Source organism: Alosa sapidissima, chromosome 12, assembly GCF_018492685.1.
Source record: "Alosa sapidissima isolate fAloSap1 chromosome 12, fAloSap1.pri, whole genome shotgun sequence".
In the NCBI taxonomy this organism is placed as follows: Eukaryota; Metazoa; Chordata; class Actinopteri; order Clupeiformes; family Clupeidae; genus Alosa; species Alosa sapidissima.
The window spans coordinates 3,442,855-3,460,000 of NC_055968.1; the positions used below are offsets into that span (position 1 = coordinate 3,442,855).

At 46.2% G+C, this 17,146-nt stretch overlaps 1 protein-coding gene across 9 annotated transcripts in view; it reads left to right on the forward strand.

Moving 5' to 3' along the window:
* rabgap1l (RAB GTPase activating protein 1-like) overlaps positions 1 to 17,146 on the forward strand; it is an 89,191-nt gene that overhangs the window by 60,022 nt on the left and 12,023 nt on the right. For 5 of the 9 annotated variants that reach the window (XM_042111936.1, XM_042111938.1, XM_042111941.1 and 2 more), the window contains exons 14-19: positions 525 to 638; positions 2,161 to 2,235; positions 4,379 to 4,504; positions 6,495 to 6,638; positions 8,638 to 8,679; positions 13,862 to 13,990. In XM_042111936.1, coding sequence (XP_041967870.1) covers positions 525 to 638; positions 2,161 to 2,235; positions 4,379 to 4,504; positions 6,495 to 6,638; positions 8,638 to 8,679; positions 13,862 to 13,990 — 630 coding nt within the window. Of the gene's footprint in view, positions 1 to 524; positions 639 to 2,160; positions 2,236 to 4,378; positions 4,505 to 6,494; positions 6,639 to 8,637; positions 8,680 to 11,176; positions 13,410 to 13,861; positions 13,991 to 16,005 lie in introns of those variants that run through there. The other 4 variants (XM_042111942.1, XM_042111943.1, XM_042111945.1 and 1 more) reach the window with 4 other exon arrangements.

The following is a 17,146-nucleotide window of genomic DNA, read 5'->3' on the forward strand; positions in this document are numbered from 1 at the left end:
AGCACTACACAGATACATGCCAGGCACCGGCTAGAACAAGGTAGCGATGGACTTTCTCAGATATTAGTCATGGCAGAGCCTGCAAAAAAGAAAAGAGGAAACGCCAAGCAAGGAGTATCGTAAAATATATATTCTGAAGCTGTATGAGGAGCTTTGTAGTGAAAACTGTGAGCAAAAAGCGAGAAAACGTAGAAAGAAATTGCCCCTTTAACGATGAGTGAACTCAAGTGTTCTCCTTCAGTGAAGCAAGGGTATATTCATAACCCTACAATATCAAGATCTAAAAAATATGAAGAGAGAGAAGGATTTGAACAGATATATTTTACAGGTTTTGGGACACATGGTTTGGACAAAATCTCTGCAAAAAATCTGCTGCAACAACCTTATGTGATTTAACATGGAATGACCCATTTGACAGATTTAGAAGTTCTGTTGAATGTTAACCTTGTAGTTGATATGATTTGTGTTTTGAAATGGCAGCATTCTCAATACTCTGTGTGTTTGTGTGTGTCCTTTTGTCTTAGGACTCTGCACAAGAGGGAGTCATCACACGGGACATCCACCGCACCTTCCCTGCTCATGACTACTTCAAGGACACCAATGGCGATGGCCAGGACTCCCTCTACAAGATCTGCAAGGTGAGGTCATTGGCACAGAATCACAAGGTCAAAGAATCAGCTGCCCATACTTCATTTCTTCAGTGTGAGTAGATCTGCAAGTGTAATTTTGTTAGCCTACTCTCTGAGACCCATCCTCATGTTTTAAGTTGTGATCCTAGCCATTTACTTATTTTTGTTTGCTTCACTCCATTGTGTACCTCAGTCATGTTATTTTTGTTCCATTTATATGTTTGGGGATGCACAGCTAGTTTGCAAGTGTGGAGGTAGAGTAAACCTCATGAGAGATTTAGCATCTGCAGCCACAACCAGCCATCCACGTCATTTCATTGTGAGCTGAGAAAGGTTGAGCATTTAGGGGTAAGGCTGTCAAGATGTATGTGTTTTTGCAGGGATATGAACAAGTGCTGTTTGGACGTGGCACTAATTCCAAGACTGCTGTAGGTGTGGATAGTTCTGCTCTACTGCTGTCAGGGAGATGGCAAAGTGTGTGTGTGTGTGTGTGTGTGTGTGTGTGTGTGTGTGTGTGTGTGTGTGTGTGTGTGTGTGTGTGTGTGTGTGTGTGTGTGTGTGTGTGTGTGTGTGTGTGTGTGTGTGTGTGTGTGTGTGTGTGTGTGTGTGTGTGTGTGTGTGTGTGAGTGAGTGTGCAGAGTGAATGTGTGTCTCTCATCTCTCTTGTTTAAAGCGTCTTTGAGAGGGGCTTAAGAACTGCTCCATTTCCTGATTGGCACTGGGAGATTAAAGAAGACTAAAAATTGCCAGTCAGGCTTTCATATTAGCCAAGAGCTGAGACAATTTCCCCATCCGGGTGTGATGGGACATATTCTGAAACACAGACCGAGTAAAGCACACACAGACATCGCATTGTTGATGCTATCAGTGGATTATGTCAACAGCCAGTAGACATTAGGGGAATGTTGGCATGAGAGGAGCCGTCAGTTAAAGAAATGAAAATGAGGGAGGGGGACAATGACTTTTACTTGTTTTTGACTTTGAATTTTTCAGGTTGTTTTATCCCGGTTTAACTTTTTGACCTCTGGGACTGAGAGTGTGTTTGGGTTTTGGCTGTGGAGTGTGTGTTTGTGGGGTTTTGTTTTGTGAGGTACGTTGCCGGATGATCGAATGCTGGATGAGAAAATGACAACGTATTCTCATACTATGGAAACTGGTGCCGATATCTCAAGCTCTGCTTAAGCCTCTTCCAGTAAATGGGCTTCAGTGTTTTTATTGTGAGAAAAAAAACACCCGGGTGTTTACTGTCTACCAGATTCTAATGCTTTCAATAGCTCCTTCAAAAGTTTTGTTTTCATTTGTTTCATTTGTCTTTCTAATGTCAGTTAATATTCTCATAAACATTAAAATATTCTCATATTTGCTCTCAGACCAGCATGAGCAGAACAACTTGGGCTAATTTTACCATATCAAGCAAACCTCACAGACTGGTGATAAGTGAGCTTTGCTTGGTTTAACGACCAGCCCTCCGAAAACATCCTTTAATCTGTTGACTCTGGGATTCTAACTTCAGATGCTCTCTCTGTTGCAGGCCTACTCTGTCTACGACGAAGAGATTGGCTACTGCCAGGGACAGTCCTTTTTGGCAGCCGTTTTGCTGCTTCATGTACGTAATAGAGATTATATACACACACATGCTCACATACACAGGCGCACAAGCATAAGCGCATCACAGACTCACACACAGAAATAGAACACCACACACACACACTCATGCACACACTTTAATCACACTAGTCAGTCATGCATACAGGTAGAGTTATATTAGGTCCACAGATACATATGCTTGCCTACACGCATGCACAGCAAACTGCATCAAATATCAAAGGTGCAGACCGTGCGAGTAGAAGGCTGGGGTCAGTATGTGAGGGAGGCAGGCAGAAGATAAGGAGGAGAAGAGAAAGAGACCGAGAGGAGAGACGTTTGAGAAAGAGCAGGTAAAAAGAAGACATGCTGCCAGAGACCGAGGTTCCTCTTAGGGGTCAGAAAGGAGAGTGATGCCAGCAAAGCAGAGAAACGTCTGGGTGCTTTCACTCTAGAGTTGTATGTGCAGACCGGAGTCCATTTGAGTCCTTAGTTTGGTTCAACTGCACACCAAGGGAGTACGCCCAAGTCATCCATTAAATGGAGTTCTGGGTTACAGTTCACCTGTGCAGTTCATATGGTGTGAAAGCTATCAGATCTGAAACCAGGAAGTAAAAGCTATTTATTACCACTGATGGATCCAAATTCTCCCAAAATAAATAAATCACTGTGACGGTTTTAACTAAGATGCAATTTCCTAAAATGCTAATAACTTTTAAAATAGAGACTAGAGAGCTGTGTGACAACTGGGTATGCGTGTTCTGCATGCAAAGCTGCAAATTCTTCTTGCATTGCTGCCCGTCTCCACAAAACCCTTCTTATCCGAGCTGCTCACATAATTTGTTGCAGAGTGAAAGCAGGCAAGTTACTGTGGCTTTCTATTTCCCCTTCCTCAGTTTGTGTTGTTGCCAGCCCAAGCCACATTGGGAAATACAAGCTGCACACTGCCTTCATGTTTATGTTTATTTAGCAGATGCTTTTATCCAAAGCAGCTTACAACAATAAAAATAAACAATAAATTAGCATTGAAATAATTAGTTTAAAGTAAAGTCAAATAAAGTTCAAATCATAATTATAGACTACTGATAATAACAGTAATAATAGCAACAACAATAACCATAAAAATATACCGTACACATTGAACAATTGATTAATTAGATGCAAGGTAAATAGATTTTTTATTTTTTTTTTGCTTCCTGGTTCTCATGTAAAATGGACCACATGTGGAAACAGCCTCAGAGACCAAAAGAAGGAGAGAGGATGAAGAGACAAGGAAATATGTGATGCCAAAAAGGGAATGAAATGAGAGGTAGGTGGATAGCACAGACAGTGGGAGGAGGGCTGGAGGAGGATGGGGAAGGTCTTGCAGAGAGAGAGAGAGAAATGAGCAGATAGAGGAGAATAGGCAGAGGAGGGCTGAAGAGCTCCTTCAGAATGCTTAAGGGCGCGGAGGGTGTCAGGAATATTAATGGTGTCGCACATCTACCTGCAGGAACCTATTCAATACACACACACACACACACACACACACACACACACACACACACACACACACACACACACACACACACACCGTCACCTTCATTTAATACCCTCTACACACCTCTAAACACGAATACAAACTCCCGTACACATATGCATACACACCATATACACTAGATGTATATGTGTATGCAGATGACATTGCCCTGCCCTAACACACACACACACACACACACACACACACACACACACACACCACAGAGAAATGGATGCACACTGTCATATATCCAAATTTCAGCATTCTTTTTACACATACCGGTACTAACACTGATAGGTACAGACTCACCCTCTGGCACTTTCCCAAGTGTACTCAGTATTCTCCCTCTTCTCTACAGATCTTTCACATATGCTCTCTCTCTCTCTTTCTCTCTCTCTCTCTCGTTCTCTGTGTCTCTCTTTTGCTTTTTCTCTCCTCCTTCCAAAGCAACAAATGTGGGCCTTTCATTGCAGCTTACAAAACCCTAACCATGACAGCCTGAAAAGCCTAAGGATTTCTTTTGTCACATGTTCTCTCTCTTCTTCCTTCCTTTCTCCCTGACCACCTTCATGTCCTTCACTTCACCTCTTCTCTCTCTCTCTCTCTCTCCACCTCTCCGTCTCCCCATCTCTCTCATTCTCTGTAGATGCCGGAGGAGCAGGCCTTCTGTGTTCTGGTGAAGATCATGTATGAGTATGGACTAAGGGCTCTTTACAAAAACAACTTTGAAGAACTGCACTGCAAGTTCTACCAGCTGGAGCGGTTGCTGCAGGTAAAGACCTCTGGAGGGCTCTCCGACAAAGCCAAATATGAAATGACTGCAACTACAAACGTGTACCATTAACAAATGCAATATCTCTTCAGTTGCTTATTAAAATGTATTGACCCCATATGGGAAGTTGTTATGTTTTGGTTGCCTTCAGATATGTATTCATATCTCTCTCTGCCTCATATTCTTGAACTCACAAACAGTATATGTGGGAAATAGTTGCCGCACTCATGCCATTTGTTTCCTCAAATGTGGTATAAATTTCCAACCTCCTTGTGTAATAGTGTATTAACATTGAGGCTAAATCTGTAAAACTTGTCCAGAGCATAAACAGTAAAAAGGGAATAGTCTGATCGATCATTACTGAGGGCTATGTCTTTTAATTAAAACCAACTTTGAGATTCAAGGAATGTGAAAGCTTATTGCCCAAGGAGATTCTGACTTTCACTTTATAAAGAATGCAGAGAGTAGATGGAGGTGGTGCCTTCAGGTGTCAAGAGAGTTTGACAAAGGTATTTGGACAGTAGGTTTGACCTCTAGGACGGATGTGAGGGAGAATGTACACACGTGGTGCTCCTACATGGCTACAAGGCACAGCTAAAAGCTAATGGCATTCAGCAGCCTGTGGGCTCCTGGGAGTCTTAAGGCATGCACTCTGTGTGTGTGTCTGTGGATGTCGGAGTGTGGATGAGTGTTGGAACAGCAGTTCATGTGTGTGTGAATCCCTGGTGAGTATCTGGAAGTGGTCTGCTCTGTGTCAGCGAGCAGCGCAGTGAGCTGTTAGACCCAAATGCAGTGGAAATGGGCTTTTAATTCCAGCGCTGGAACCCAGTTAGGGCTCAAGTGTGGCTGATTGGGCGCTAGACAGAACCGTGTTAGCATTGACCAAGACGCCAACGGAAGGGGATTAACATCGACTGCTACCAGCACACCAAAGCATCAGTCTCTCTCTCTCTCTCTCTCTCTCTCTCTCTCTCTCTCTCTCTCTCTCTCTCTCTGAAGCCATCTTTATCATTTCATCCCCTCATTTCCTTCCCTCTGTCGGCCTGATGACTTCCCTTCATTCCCCAGCATGTTCCAGTGAAGCAGATGAATATGCAGGGCTTTGCTCCAGTCAGCCTGTGTTAGCCTCTTGTCTGACTGCTTGCTGCTGTTTGAGTTCACTGTGGGGGGGCTGACACGTTAAGATGCTAATTTCCATTATGCAGTGTGCCATTTTGGAAGTCTGTCAACACTCTTCATATCGACTGGTATCTGCTCTCTCTCTCTCTCTCTCTCTCTCTCTTTCTCTTTCTTTCTTTCTTTCTTTCTTTCTTTCTTTCTTTCTTTCTCTTTCTTTCCCTGTCTGTCTTCCTCGAGTTCCTCTCTCTGTTCTCTCACTCGTCCTCTCTCCTTGTTTTCTGTCTGTGCTGCTCTGCGTTCTCCATGTCTCGGTCTCCTCTCCAGCCCCCAACTGAGACTTGATGTACTCACCTGTCCATGTGGGATAGGGCCTTCTCCCCCGAGGGCTCTGTGCTCTCAGTGCTTCGTTTTCTTTTCCATTTGTTCTAATGGAGTTCTTGAAGACATGTGCAACCCTTCAGTCCTCTCTTTTAGTCTCAGGCTCTCTCTTTCTAACTTCACATCTCCTGTCACACTCTATTTCCCACCTGTTTACTTTTTTCTGACCCCTTTTCTCTTTCTCACCTCACCCTGTTTCTATCCCTCCTTCTCTCCACCGCACCCTGTTTCTATCCCTCCTTCTCTCCATTTCCCCTTATACCCCTTCTCTGCGCTCACATTCAGATTAGGTGTGTTGACTCTATGTGTTTTCCCATAACAGTGAGTGAGCCAAATAAGACAGGACAAGGGTTCCTCCATCTTTTCTCTTCCTCTCTCCCTTTCCCCGCAGGATTTGTGATCCAACTTGTCCCTCTCTCTGCACCTCTCCATGTACCTCTCCCTCCTCTCCTCCTCCTCATCCCCCTCTTTCTCTCTCTCCCTCTCTTGACAGGAGCAGATCCCGGAGCTGTGGTCCCACTTCCAGGAGATGAACCTGGAGGCCCATATGTACGCCTCCCAGTGGTTCCTCACGCTCTTCACTGCCAAGTTTCCCCTCTGCATGGTCTTCCACATCACTGACCTGCTGCTCTGTGAGGTACGTCTCTCCCTCACACACACACACACACACACACACACACACACACACACAGAGACATATGCACATCTGCACTTAACCCCCCCCCCCCCCCCCCAAAAAAAAAAAATCTGTCTCAGTGGTCATCTTCATGGTATCGTATGTTCCCTATAACCTCTGGACACTACCACCACACACACACATGCCTGCCCCTTTCCTTCCAACGTGCACAGAGCCCTTTGGACTACCCTCAGAGGAGATCATGGTCATCTTTGTCGTAAGTGCCATGTCTGTGGTCAGTAAAGGTATCTGAGCATGGCACATCTCTGTTTCTCAGACATTGCTCAGTCATGCAAAGTGTAACGATTATCGCACATCTCCTGACACATCTCACACAAATCCTTGCCCAAGGGCATGGTCCACTTTCCTGTGCTTTTATGTGTTTATTTGAGTGGAAGAATAAAAAATAAGCCCATGAAGATAATTTCTCCAGGGAGGAGTGATAATTGTTTGGGGTTGGATTAGGTTGCTATGGAGATGGGGCGAGCGCTTTAAAGAAGCATGGGAACTGTGTGTATACTCTTTCTCGCTCTGCTGCTCATAGTGTTGTGAGCGCGACCTTGCGCTTGTTTGGATCCACCACACAGCCATGCTCTCTGGCCTTTGAGATTGTCTTACCTTCCCCTTGCTCTGCTCACACACACACACACACACACACACACACACACACACACACGTTACACCCCCACACTCTTCATTTCCGTGCTGCTTTGCCCCGAGGCGGAACAATTAAAAGTTTGCTCATTTCAGTCGGCGACTTGCATGATAAAGTTCCTCTCTGCATGTAGATCTATTAAAAACCCTCCTAGTTTTATGATCTTTTTCTCATTCACTGCCTCTCTCTCTCTCTCTCTCTCTCTCTCTCTCTCTTTCTCTTTCTCCATCTCTCTCTCCATCTCTCATTCTGCCCTCTCCTTTCACTCTCTCTACCTGCATATCTTATCTTCCCCTCATAAAGCCACCTTCTGCCACCCATTTCAAATCTCTCTTTTCTTCAGCTGCATCACCTCTTTAAATGCTCCCTTTCTCTCTGTAGTCGTCACCTCCCTTTTAAGAGAGTCCCCATGTACATGCCTTTGGATTTTACACAGCAGATTGAACTCTGTGTTCGACTGTGTTAATTGTTAGATAGGCCCTGCATATAAACTCTTTGTGTGTGTGTGTGTGTGTGTGAGAGAGAGAGAGAGAATGGTTGAATGGTTACCTGTGTTAGTTTGCAGGTGGGCAAGCGATGCTAATTGGGAGACAGGGATGGTGCAGCCTCCCCTAGCCTCCCCTCACCCACGCTTCTTTGAACATGCATGGCAGCATGCCCGTGACATGAAAGAACCACTTCTCTTTCTCTCTCTCCCTCACTCCCTCTTACACACACACACACACACTTGTCTTTCAGTCCAAACAGTGGCAGTTTGTCTGTCTTGACACCCGGTGCCATCTAGGGGCTGTTGTGAGAGGTGCGCCCCCCCACACACACCCCCCTGCCCCCCTCCCCTCCCCGTTATTAATAGAGCAGGGAGGATATTTTTAGCTCGGTGTTGCCATGTGAACGGGTTGTCTGAGCGACAGAGGAGATGGGTCTTCCCATGCGGAGCTGACTTCAGCACCGGCTGGCTCGGCGCTGCTGAGATGCCACCTGCTCACCTCCCTCCTCCCACCCCTCTTCTCTTCACCCTCTTCCCTTCCTCCCCTCTGTCCCTTTCTTCCTCCCCCTCTCCCTCTCCCAACTCCGCCACTGATCCGTCCATCACTCAGCCCACCAGCCCCAGCCTCTTAGTGTTCCTGTCAGTGCAGCTGTGTGCCAACGTGTGTGTGTGTGTGTGTGTGTGTGTGTGTGTGTGTGTGTGTGTGTGTGTGTGTGTGTGTGTGTGTGTGTGTGTGTGTGTGTGTGTGGGGCAGGCACAGTACTATCGGTGTGATCACACATTAGTTCTGAAATATTTTCTTCTCTCTTTCTTCTAAGGGTTTAAACATCATCTTCAATGTGGCCCTGGCTCTCCTGAAGGTATGTTAACCATCTGTTTCATTTCTGCTCAACAGATCACAGCTCTCTGAGACCGTACCTGCCACCATTATTAATGAGGCATTTTAAAGAGCTTTGCATCATGCATTAAGAAGCAAATGAAATATAGAAATGCAGAAATTAAAGGAATGATGAAATGCCACTAAAGGAATAGATGGGAGGAAAGGATGTGGAGCGGAGTGCTGTTCTCATCCAAGCAGAGTAGAGTGCAGTCTCAGCCCAGTCTGGTGCTCTTTAGCTAACTCGGCAGTGTGTGTCTCCCTCTACTGGTCTCTTTTGGAAAGAAAGACATACACACACAACATGTGAGAATGCCAGACAGTGATGTATTGATCTGAAGAGGTCATCACCACCTATGCTTTAGCTCTCTACTTAATTGCAGACCTAAGCTGCATAATTGCAGACCAAAGATAAAAGCTAAACAAACTAAACAATATTCATTTAAAGGAAGGAATACTTTCATTAAAGTAGCATGCATGACAAAACAAGCATAACAAAAACTCGAGTGTCTTGGCTAATATGGTTGCATGTATGTTGCCAAGGTATCTAAGAATGTCAAATGTACAGTGTGTGTGTGAGAGAGAGAAAGATCCTATGGCAAGATCAGTTTGTAGACAGAAAAAAACTACAGGGGCGTGTTCAATGTCAACGTTTTTGCATTGTTCTGCTGTGGTGTCCGGGTGAAAGACATGTTGCTCACAATGGATCCTAATAAAATTGTTTACAAATGTAAGATAAGGATGAAAATATGAACATGTATTTGCACCAGTTTAACCAGGAACCCAACCACCATTATCATGCCTTTGCAGCTTCTCTTGTGCAGCAGTGTTCAGTGCTCCACCATTTTCTGTTAAAACTAATATTTTTTGGGAGCTGAATACAGGGTCTTACATGTCTTATGTAAGGGTCTTATCCCATGTGTGACCTATCAACTAATCATCTCCTCAGTGCCGCCTCCAGTCCATGCATGGCCTGCAGGGGGCGCAATGGGACATAATACTATTATGTACAATCTACTCATCTGGTTTCATGGAATTCATTTAAAAGAAGACTTTTCTCTTACAGAAATAACAATAATGTGTAGTTACACAGCAGTTTTCTAGCCATTTAATAATAATAATAATAATTAATAATTGCTAAAATATGGATTTACTTGTCCCAGCTATTTTCTTTTTATTCCCCAAAAAGACAGTAGAATTGGGGTTCTGTAAACACACCAATCACACTTTGAATTATTTTATACCATTAAGTTAAAGTTAAGTTGAATTAACATGGAAAAAAACACATTTGTTTGTGATCTAATATACCAGTACATATTGCCAATAAGAGTTCCTTGAGTCCTCACTAACAGCCAATCAGACATGTCCGAGAAATGGGTAAGTGATTGGCTTGATGTTCCAAAGTCAAATGGTGGTCAGTGGTCAGTCTGGCAATGTTGTATGACAACTAAACGAAATACATGAAATTACACAGGAAGGGAATTCCTGAGTTCTGGTAGAGTATGGTAGAGTAAGATTTTTAACCATCTCTAGCTGGCAGAATATTTTATGTGTAACAGCAGACAGTAACTGGAAAACATACTTTGTCCTCCAGAAATGACCATTGCATTGAATCTTGCTGTAATCTTTTAGTATACAGTACATGTGTACAGGATCAGTGTGAAGGAGGAAAAAGAAAAGAGGTTGTAGTTAGTAGGTTTGAGTGTTTTTCTTCCCTCCACAGGAGAGGGCACATGCCTGTTACGGTGGAGTCTGTGTGGTGTTGGGCAGCCTGTGTAGAGCAGAGCAGAGCTGAGCTAGAGGGAAGTGTACAGTATGCCATGTGGACTGCTGCATATCGACCTGCTGCCACTGTAGATTCTGTGGTGTTTTGAGTGAGACCTAATGAGTTCTCCATCATCCAAGCAACAAAGGATTCTGTGTCCATTGATTCTCCTGGAGTTTATGTTGCACATGGTTGGGTTTCCCAATGACAAGGAGTATCAATTTCTGATGATAGAGTAGGCCCTTCTATGAGACGTAAGGGTTTTCCACTGTTGTTTTTTTTATTTGACCTAGTTACACAGCTGGCTACATACTAGGCTATGTAAAGAACAATGTATGAATAGGGTATTAATGCCATTAGTGCATGCAAATATACTGTTGATGCCGTTTCGCTTCCATGTACTGTAAGTTTGTGCAACAAAATAGATTCTTCTGGTGACAAAATCCCAGAATTGAAAATCCTTTCTCCCTGGCATAATTGGGATACAATGAATACTGGTCTGGACTGTTTTACATCAAACTGGATAAAGCTTTACCTTGGGGTATTCAGCAATTACAGTTTGACTAATCACACTGGGCGGTGGTAGTGTAGTGGCTCTAGCTGTGGTGGAAGAGAGATATGCTTGAGAGGGAAGGATGGAGGCAGGCAGTGCATGTGTGAGTGTGAGCTGGAGGAGAGAGGAGACGGGAGGGGTGAGTGAGTGAGGGGGGTTGCACTGTCTCACTCTGATTGGCTAGTTATTACGGCATTCTCCCTGGAGGCCCCCCACAGCCCCCCCTTCTCCCTCTCCCTCGCCATCTCTCTCTCTTGCTCTCTCGCTTTTCCTCCTCCCCCTCTCTTTTCCTCTCGCTCTGTTTGCTCACATGCCCTCCTGACTGCCGTCAGGGAGAGAGAGAGAGCGTGTGCAGAAGCAGCATCAGCAGAAGCATTAGCGCTGAGCATCGTTAGCAGTTAGCAGCAGCAGCTAGCGTGCTGAGGAAAAGGGCGCTGTCATTCTCCCTGTCTCCAGCCATGAGGACCACCAGCTCACCATCAGCCCTGCCTGCGTCAGGACCCCTGCATCTGCATCTGCCACTCCTCTCCGCTCGACACCTGCCTCCTCCCGCACTCTCCCTCTCCTCTCCTCTTTGCCGCCACTTCTAGCATCGGTCTCGTCTCCACCAGCTCTCTGCTCCTGTGCCCTCCACCTCATCTTTCTCTCTGGTCAGCGTGCGACCTCTGCAGCAGAGAGAGTGGAACAGCTTGGTGTTGCTACGTCCAAGGCCTGATACTGGAAGGACGAGAGAGAAGACTGGATGCAGACGGCTGTGGATGTGTGCAAGAGGGTGGTGACGGACCAGCGGCCACTCATTAGACCACTACCCATCTATGCTACCCAACGGCAAGACTCCTGCTCTTCTCCTTTTTCCTCCTCTCTTCTCCTCCATGCTTTGGATCTGATCTTTGCGGACCTGGGCTTCTCCATGCCTGTTTTCCATCTTACTGGAAAGGAACTCTGCTGGGAGTGACTGCACTAACAATACAGTTCTGACAACTCTCCCTAAAACTAATTCCTTACTGAATGGTGAACTTGGAAACAGAAGGAAGCAACTCTGCAATCACGCAAACATACCTCTGAAATTTTGTTGCCCCTTTCTTCTGCTCAAGGATCTGTGAAACGTCTAGAAAGCTTTGCCACAACAGTGGCCAGGGAAGTGGACCATCTGTCTGTGATGCTTACTGAGCGAGACTAAACAAACAGCCTCCATTTTGCCTCTTCCCTCAGCCTCTCTCTGGGACAGGAAGCTGTGAGTAAAGAGCTGTGCCTGTTTGAAGTGCAATGTTTTGATAGTTCACGTTTCGGTCGTTGGCAGAATAGAAGCACTCAGCTGAAGCAAACTTGGAATCTGTCGGTTTCCTCTCCTCTGTGGCCTTCCCACGCTTCATGCCATCTTTTTTTACTCTGTCTCTCTCTTGACTATATCATCTTCTTTCTCTCGTGTTAAATCCCCCTCTCTCGGTCTCCCTGTAGAGAGGAAGGTTCTCCTTTTGGAAGGAGAATCAGAATGTATAAGATGTATCGCTTCACGTCTGTCTCACTGTTCCCACACACCCGGCCAGTCTGTTGCCAGGCAACTGTGCACTAATTTGACAGTTTTGGGCGGAAGGCAGAGTCATCGGAGGATAAACAGTCCCGGCATGCTGAACAGGACCATATGACCGACATTGGCTTTCAGCTTCCTGACTGGAAAGACACCGCCAAGCCATCATGTAGTCACTGCGTGATCCTCAAAAGCCATTTCTATCTTCAATTGTGGAGAGTTGGTAGTGAGTGTTCTTCTGTTTGGTGCTAAAGTGACGTGGAGCAGGTGGAGGCATGTTTATCGCCAGCCTGTCTCTTGGCTTTCACCCTGGTTATTGCTGCATTTCCGCCCTAGTCTCTAGCTCCTGTGCCAGATCAGTTGGGAGAACTCTCCAGAGACCCCTCATAGTGCGGTGACAGGAGTGGAGCATGGACATTTTGACCGCTCAAAACCTTTTTACTTACAAGATAGCTAAACTGCCCCAGGACTCATTTCATTTCTTTTTCAAACCAAACCAAAAAAGGCATTAGTAACAACAAAACGGAACAAAAAATGGCAGACAAGAGCTGTGACCCCAGTGACTCTGCCAACCCCAGCCTCACCTCCTGTCCTGGGGATTCAGAAGGCGAAAAGGAGTCTTCGTGTGACACGACCCTGGATTTCATCCCGGACAAGGAACTGCCCTTGCCGCTGCCCCCAGCTGTGCGTCTGGCCCTGGAGGACGGAGCGCCTGGGCAGGAGAACATGGGGGAGGGTGTGGGACTGGGCACAGACTCAACGACCCGAGTGCTAGGGCTTCTGGGGATGAGCCACCGCCTCTTCATGCCCCGACTCCTGGCGGTGAGAGAGGGGGAGGGACGAAAGACAAACTCAGAGATGAATAAGGTAGAGAGAGGAAACATCAGGAGAGATAAACAATCTCAGAAGTTAGGGAAATATTATTAAGAAGAAATTAACATGCTCAATTAAGGTGCTTAAAATGGAGCTGGTCTGGTCAATATGAAACCCAAATTGAATCTTGAGTTAGTGTTGTAGTGCATAGTGGTTTAAATGAGGCATGAGCAGAAAGCAATGATTTTAATGGTGTAATTGAGCCTAATTAAAATTCTCATTTGGCATGGTCAAATGTATTGAAAGGATAAAAGTTTTACCAGAAGATGGTGCTGTTTTTATTTTCAGAACTCAGCCAATAGATCTATGTATAAACCTGTGAGCCTAAATTAATTAGTGAAGCGTGAGTAAAGCATGGCGCTTTAATGTCCAGTAAAGCATCACTTGTCCACATCTAAATGAGGCACTCTTCCCCATGTCTGTACCTCTCCTCTGTCCACTTTCAGACCTCTAAGGAGGACCTGCTGCAGGCTGATTTCGAGGGCGCCCTGAAGTTCTTCCGGGTGCAGCTGCCCAAGCGCTACCGCGCTGCTGAGAACGCCCGGCGCCTCATGGAGCAGGCCTGCAACATCAAGGTAGGAGCTGAGCCCTGGAAAAACACAGGGTTCTCATCATCAGCCAGCTATACTGGAGCACAGTGTGTCACACTGTGTGTTCATTCTTATTTTTTATCTTCAAGTCAAAGTTGCAATCTCAGATGTGTAGATGTTGAGTGCCAAGAGTAGTGCAGGGAAGATCCATCAGTCAGCCAGACCTGATCCAGAGTCGGCTACAGTGTGTGTGTGAGAGAGAGAGAGAGAGAAACAGAGACATAGACATCCTAAACATGGCGCAGATACACACGTATGTATCTGTGTATACATTTCCAAGCTCAATACAAAAGAGTATGCAGCACTCCACTGTTTGGGGATGTTTGCAGCAAATGTTGAATCAGGTTAGAAGCAGAGATGATGAAGAGTGAGCGCTGGTGTTGGCACTCTTGCTCTCCTGGGAGGGCTGAGCTGATCTACAGTGTCTACAGAAGGTTGGGTCAGGATGGAGAGGTGAGTTTATAAGCCTCTGGGAATACCGAGGATCAGCAAGAACCTGCCACTGCTGCAGTTTGTCTCATAAATATTAGCATGGTGTTGAACTGTGTGTGTGTGGGTCTGTGTGTCTTGTCTGTGTGTGTGTGTGTGTGTAATTGCGGTGAAAGAGGTAGTAGAGCCTCACAGGACTCAGGAAGGAAGGGAGAGGAGCTTGAGTGATTTGAAGCAAGATAACCCGACCACCGGCACACAACCGCAACTGTGGTGCATTTTACTCTTTCTCTCCAACACACATATCCTCCCACTCTCTCTCTCTGTCTCTCTCTCTCTCTCTCTCTCTCTCTCTCTCTCTCTCTCTCTTTATGTAATGCTGCCACTGTTAGTTTTTCAGTTCTTGAACGAGTTTTGTTACTCTCTCACTGACACCCTTTGTCACCCACCTCATCACTGTCTTGTGTTCATGGATGTTTGTAGAGGTTCAGAAATGCCTCTGTGTAAACATTACAGACATTCATGTTGTGGTAACTTACAAAGAAATGTTCAACCATTGCGTGACTAGCTGTGTTGAAGTGGTCCAAAAGTGTGTAGCCAGGTGTTAAGTAATCTGGGGATGACTCGCAAATGACCCTGGGTGTGTGTCAGACCAGTGGTAGTTTCCATGCAAAGTAGGGAAGGTGAACTGAACTGGTATGGTGGGAGGAAAAAGCCTGCCAGTCAGATTGAGAGAGAGAGAGAGAGGTGGAGAGAGAAAGATGGAGGAAAAGAGTGAGGAAGTAGTGAAGGGAAATAATAAAGCATTGTAGTTTTCCTCTCAGTTTCTGTTTGGCTCATGTTGCCAATTAGGCTATATATACATATATACAATAGATATATTAAGTATATAGTATATACTCTTTTGATCCCATGAGGGAAATTTGGTCTCTGCATTTATCCCAATCACACACACACAGCAGCACACAGTGAGGTGAAGCACGCACTAACCCAGTGAGCTGCCTGCTACAGCGGCGCTCGGGGAGCAGTGAGGGGTTAGGTGCCTTGCTCAAGGGCACTTCAGCCGTGGATGTGGGCATGGGAGAGCAGTGTTCAACCCGCCCACATTTTTCCTACTGGTCGGGGATCGAACCGGCAACCCTCCGGTTACAAGCCCAAAGCCCTAACCAGTAGGCCACGGCTACCCCCAGGAGCCTAGAGGCTGTTATGCCATGCAGGGGGGTGAGCATCGGCTCATGGCCCGAGGTGGTCCACTAGTGGCCTTAGCACAGGCCTCAGCAGGTCCATCTACAGGTCCAGTACTGTCAGCCTTAGCAGTTTAGAAAGTCTCACACTCTTTGAGGTGTCAGTCTGGCTCAAAGACTTGGAAAAAGTAAAATGTAGCAACACAGATTTGACCCTGTCTCTTTTTCTGGAAGATTCTGCTGCTAATGAAAAGTCTGTGAAGTTCTCCCTGTCTGGTTGTGTACTGTCTGTGTATCTCAGCATGTTTACATGTGCAAGCTTTTGTTTCTATTTCTGTTCCTGTGTGTGTGTGTGTGTGTGTGTGTGTATGTGTGTGTGTATATGCTTGGGTATTTGTACGTGTGTGTGTGTATTTGTGGATGTGTGTTTGCCTCTCTGAGGGGGGCATGTTCTATTAGAAACGGATGAGGAGAACTCAGCAAAACCCTGCTCCATTTCTCTCATATGTGGACTTTATGAGCACACAGCACATGTGCCAGAGGCTACAGTCCGACCCAGTGTTCATACTCCTCTCTGCCAGAGGAGCCATCTCGTCATTAGTCTGTGTCACTTCATTTTCTTCTGCTCCCATGGTCCAGCGAGACCTCAGACGAGAGAGGAAGGAAGGCTGTGGACTCTGCTTTGATTTTTGTGTACATTTTAAAGAGGCTCAGCTTTGCTGATAATCAGCTTAAGGCGCGCGGGAATTCACTGGCACCTGCTCGTGGCGAAAGAGGGCCGACTCCGTGTGTGAGCAGTAACCCACGCAGACTGCCGCACAGCTCGGGGATTATGGGAAGGTATTTGAATGTTCACCACCCCTGGAAAAAAAATATTAAAGGGGGAGACTTAGCATTCCGAGGCGACCCCGAAACATTGGAGGGGTTTAGGAGGAGCGTACTTCAAAGCCGAGTCAGCCGGGGAGACCACTCCCTGGGTGTGCATGGGATTAAACTGTGCTGGGTGTGCGTGTGTGTGCGTGTGTGTGTGCGTGTGTACCTACCTGCAGCCGGCTACACATTAAACCCCTGTTAGCGCTTAACCCTCTCCTCTGCCGAGGAACACGAGATAAGAGAGGAAGGAAATAGAAAAATGTAAAAATAGAGCAAGCCTCAGAAATGGAGTACAGGAGAGGAGAGCGCTAGCGAGCACACGGCAGCGAGAGACAGCAGCGCTGTGCTGAGAGCAGGAAGGATTTGAGGCAGCGCTTTCCCCTTGGCTGATATGAGGAGTGATAAAGCAGCCCACTCCTCCCACTGAGTGCACTGGACAGGAGGGGAGTGGACAGGCTGGCCTCACACAGACCCAAATGGCTGAGGGCTCCCAGTGTTCTGCAGAAAGACTGAGTCATTCCTTTACGTCAGACAGAAGAACACACTTTCCCTGCCACCCGCCACTCACTACACACTCTGAGGGTGTGTGTATGTGTGTGAAAGAGAGAGAGAGAGAGAGTACACGTGGGGCTAACGGGACTTATCAGTAGAGGAC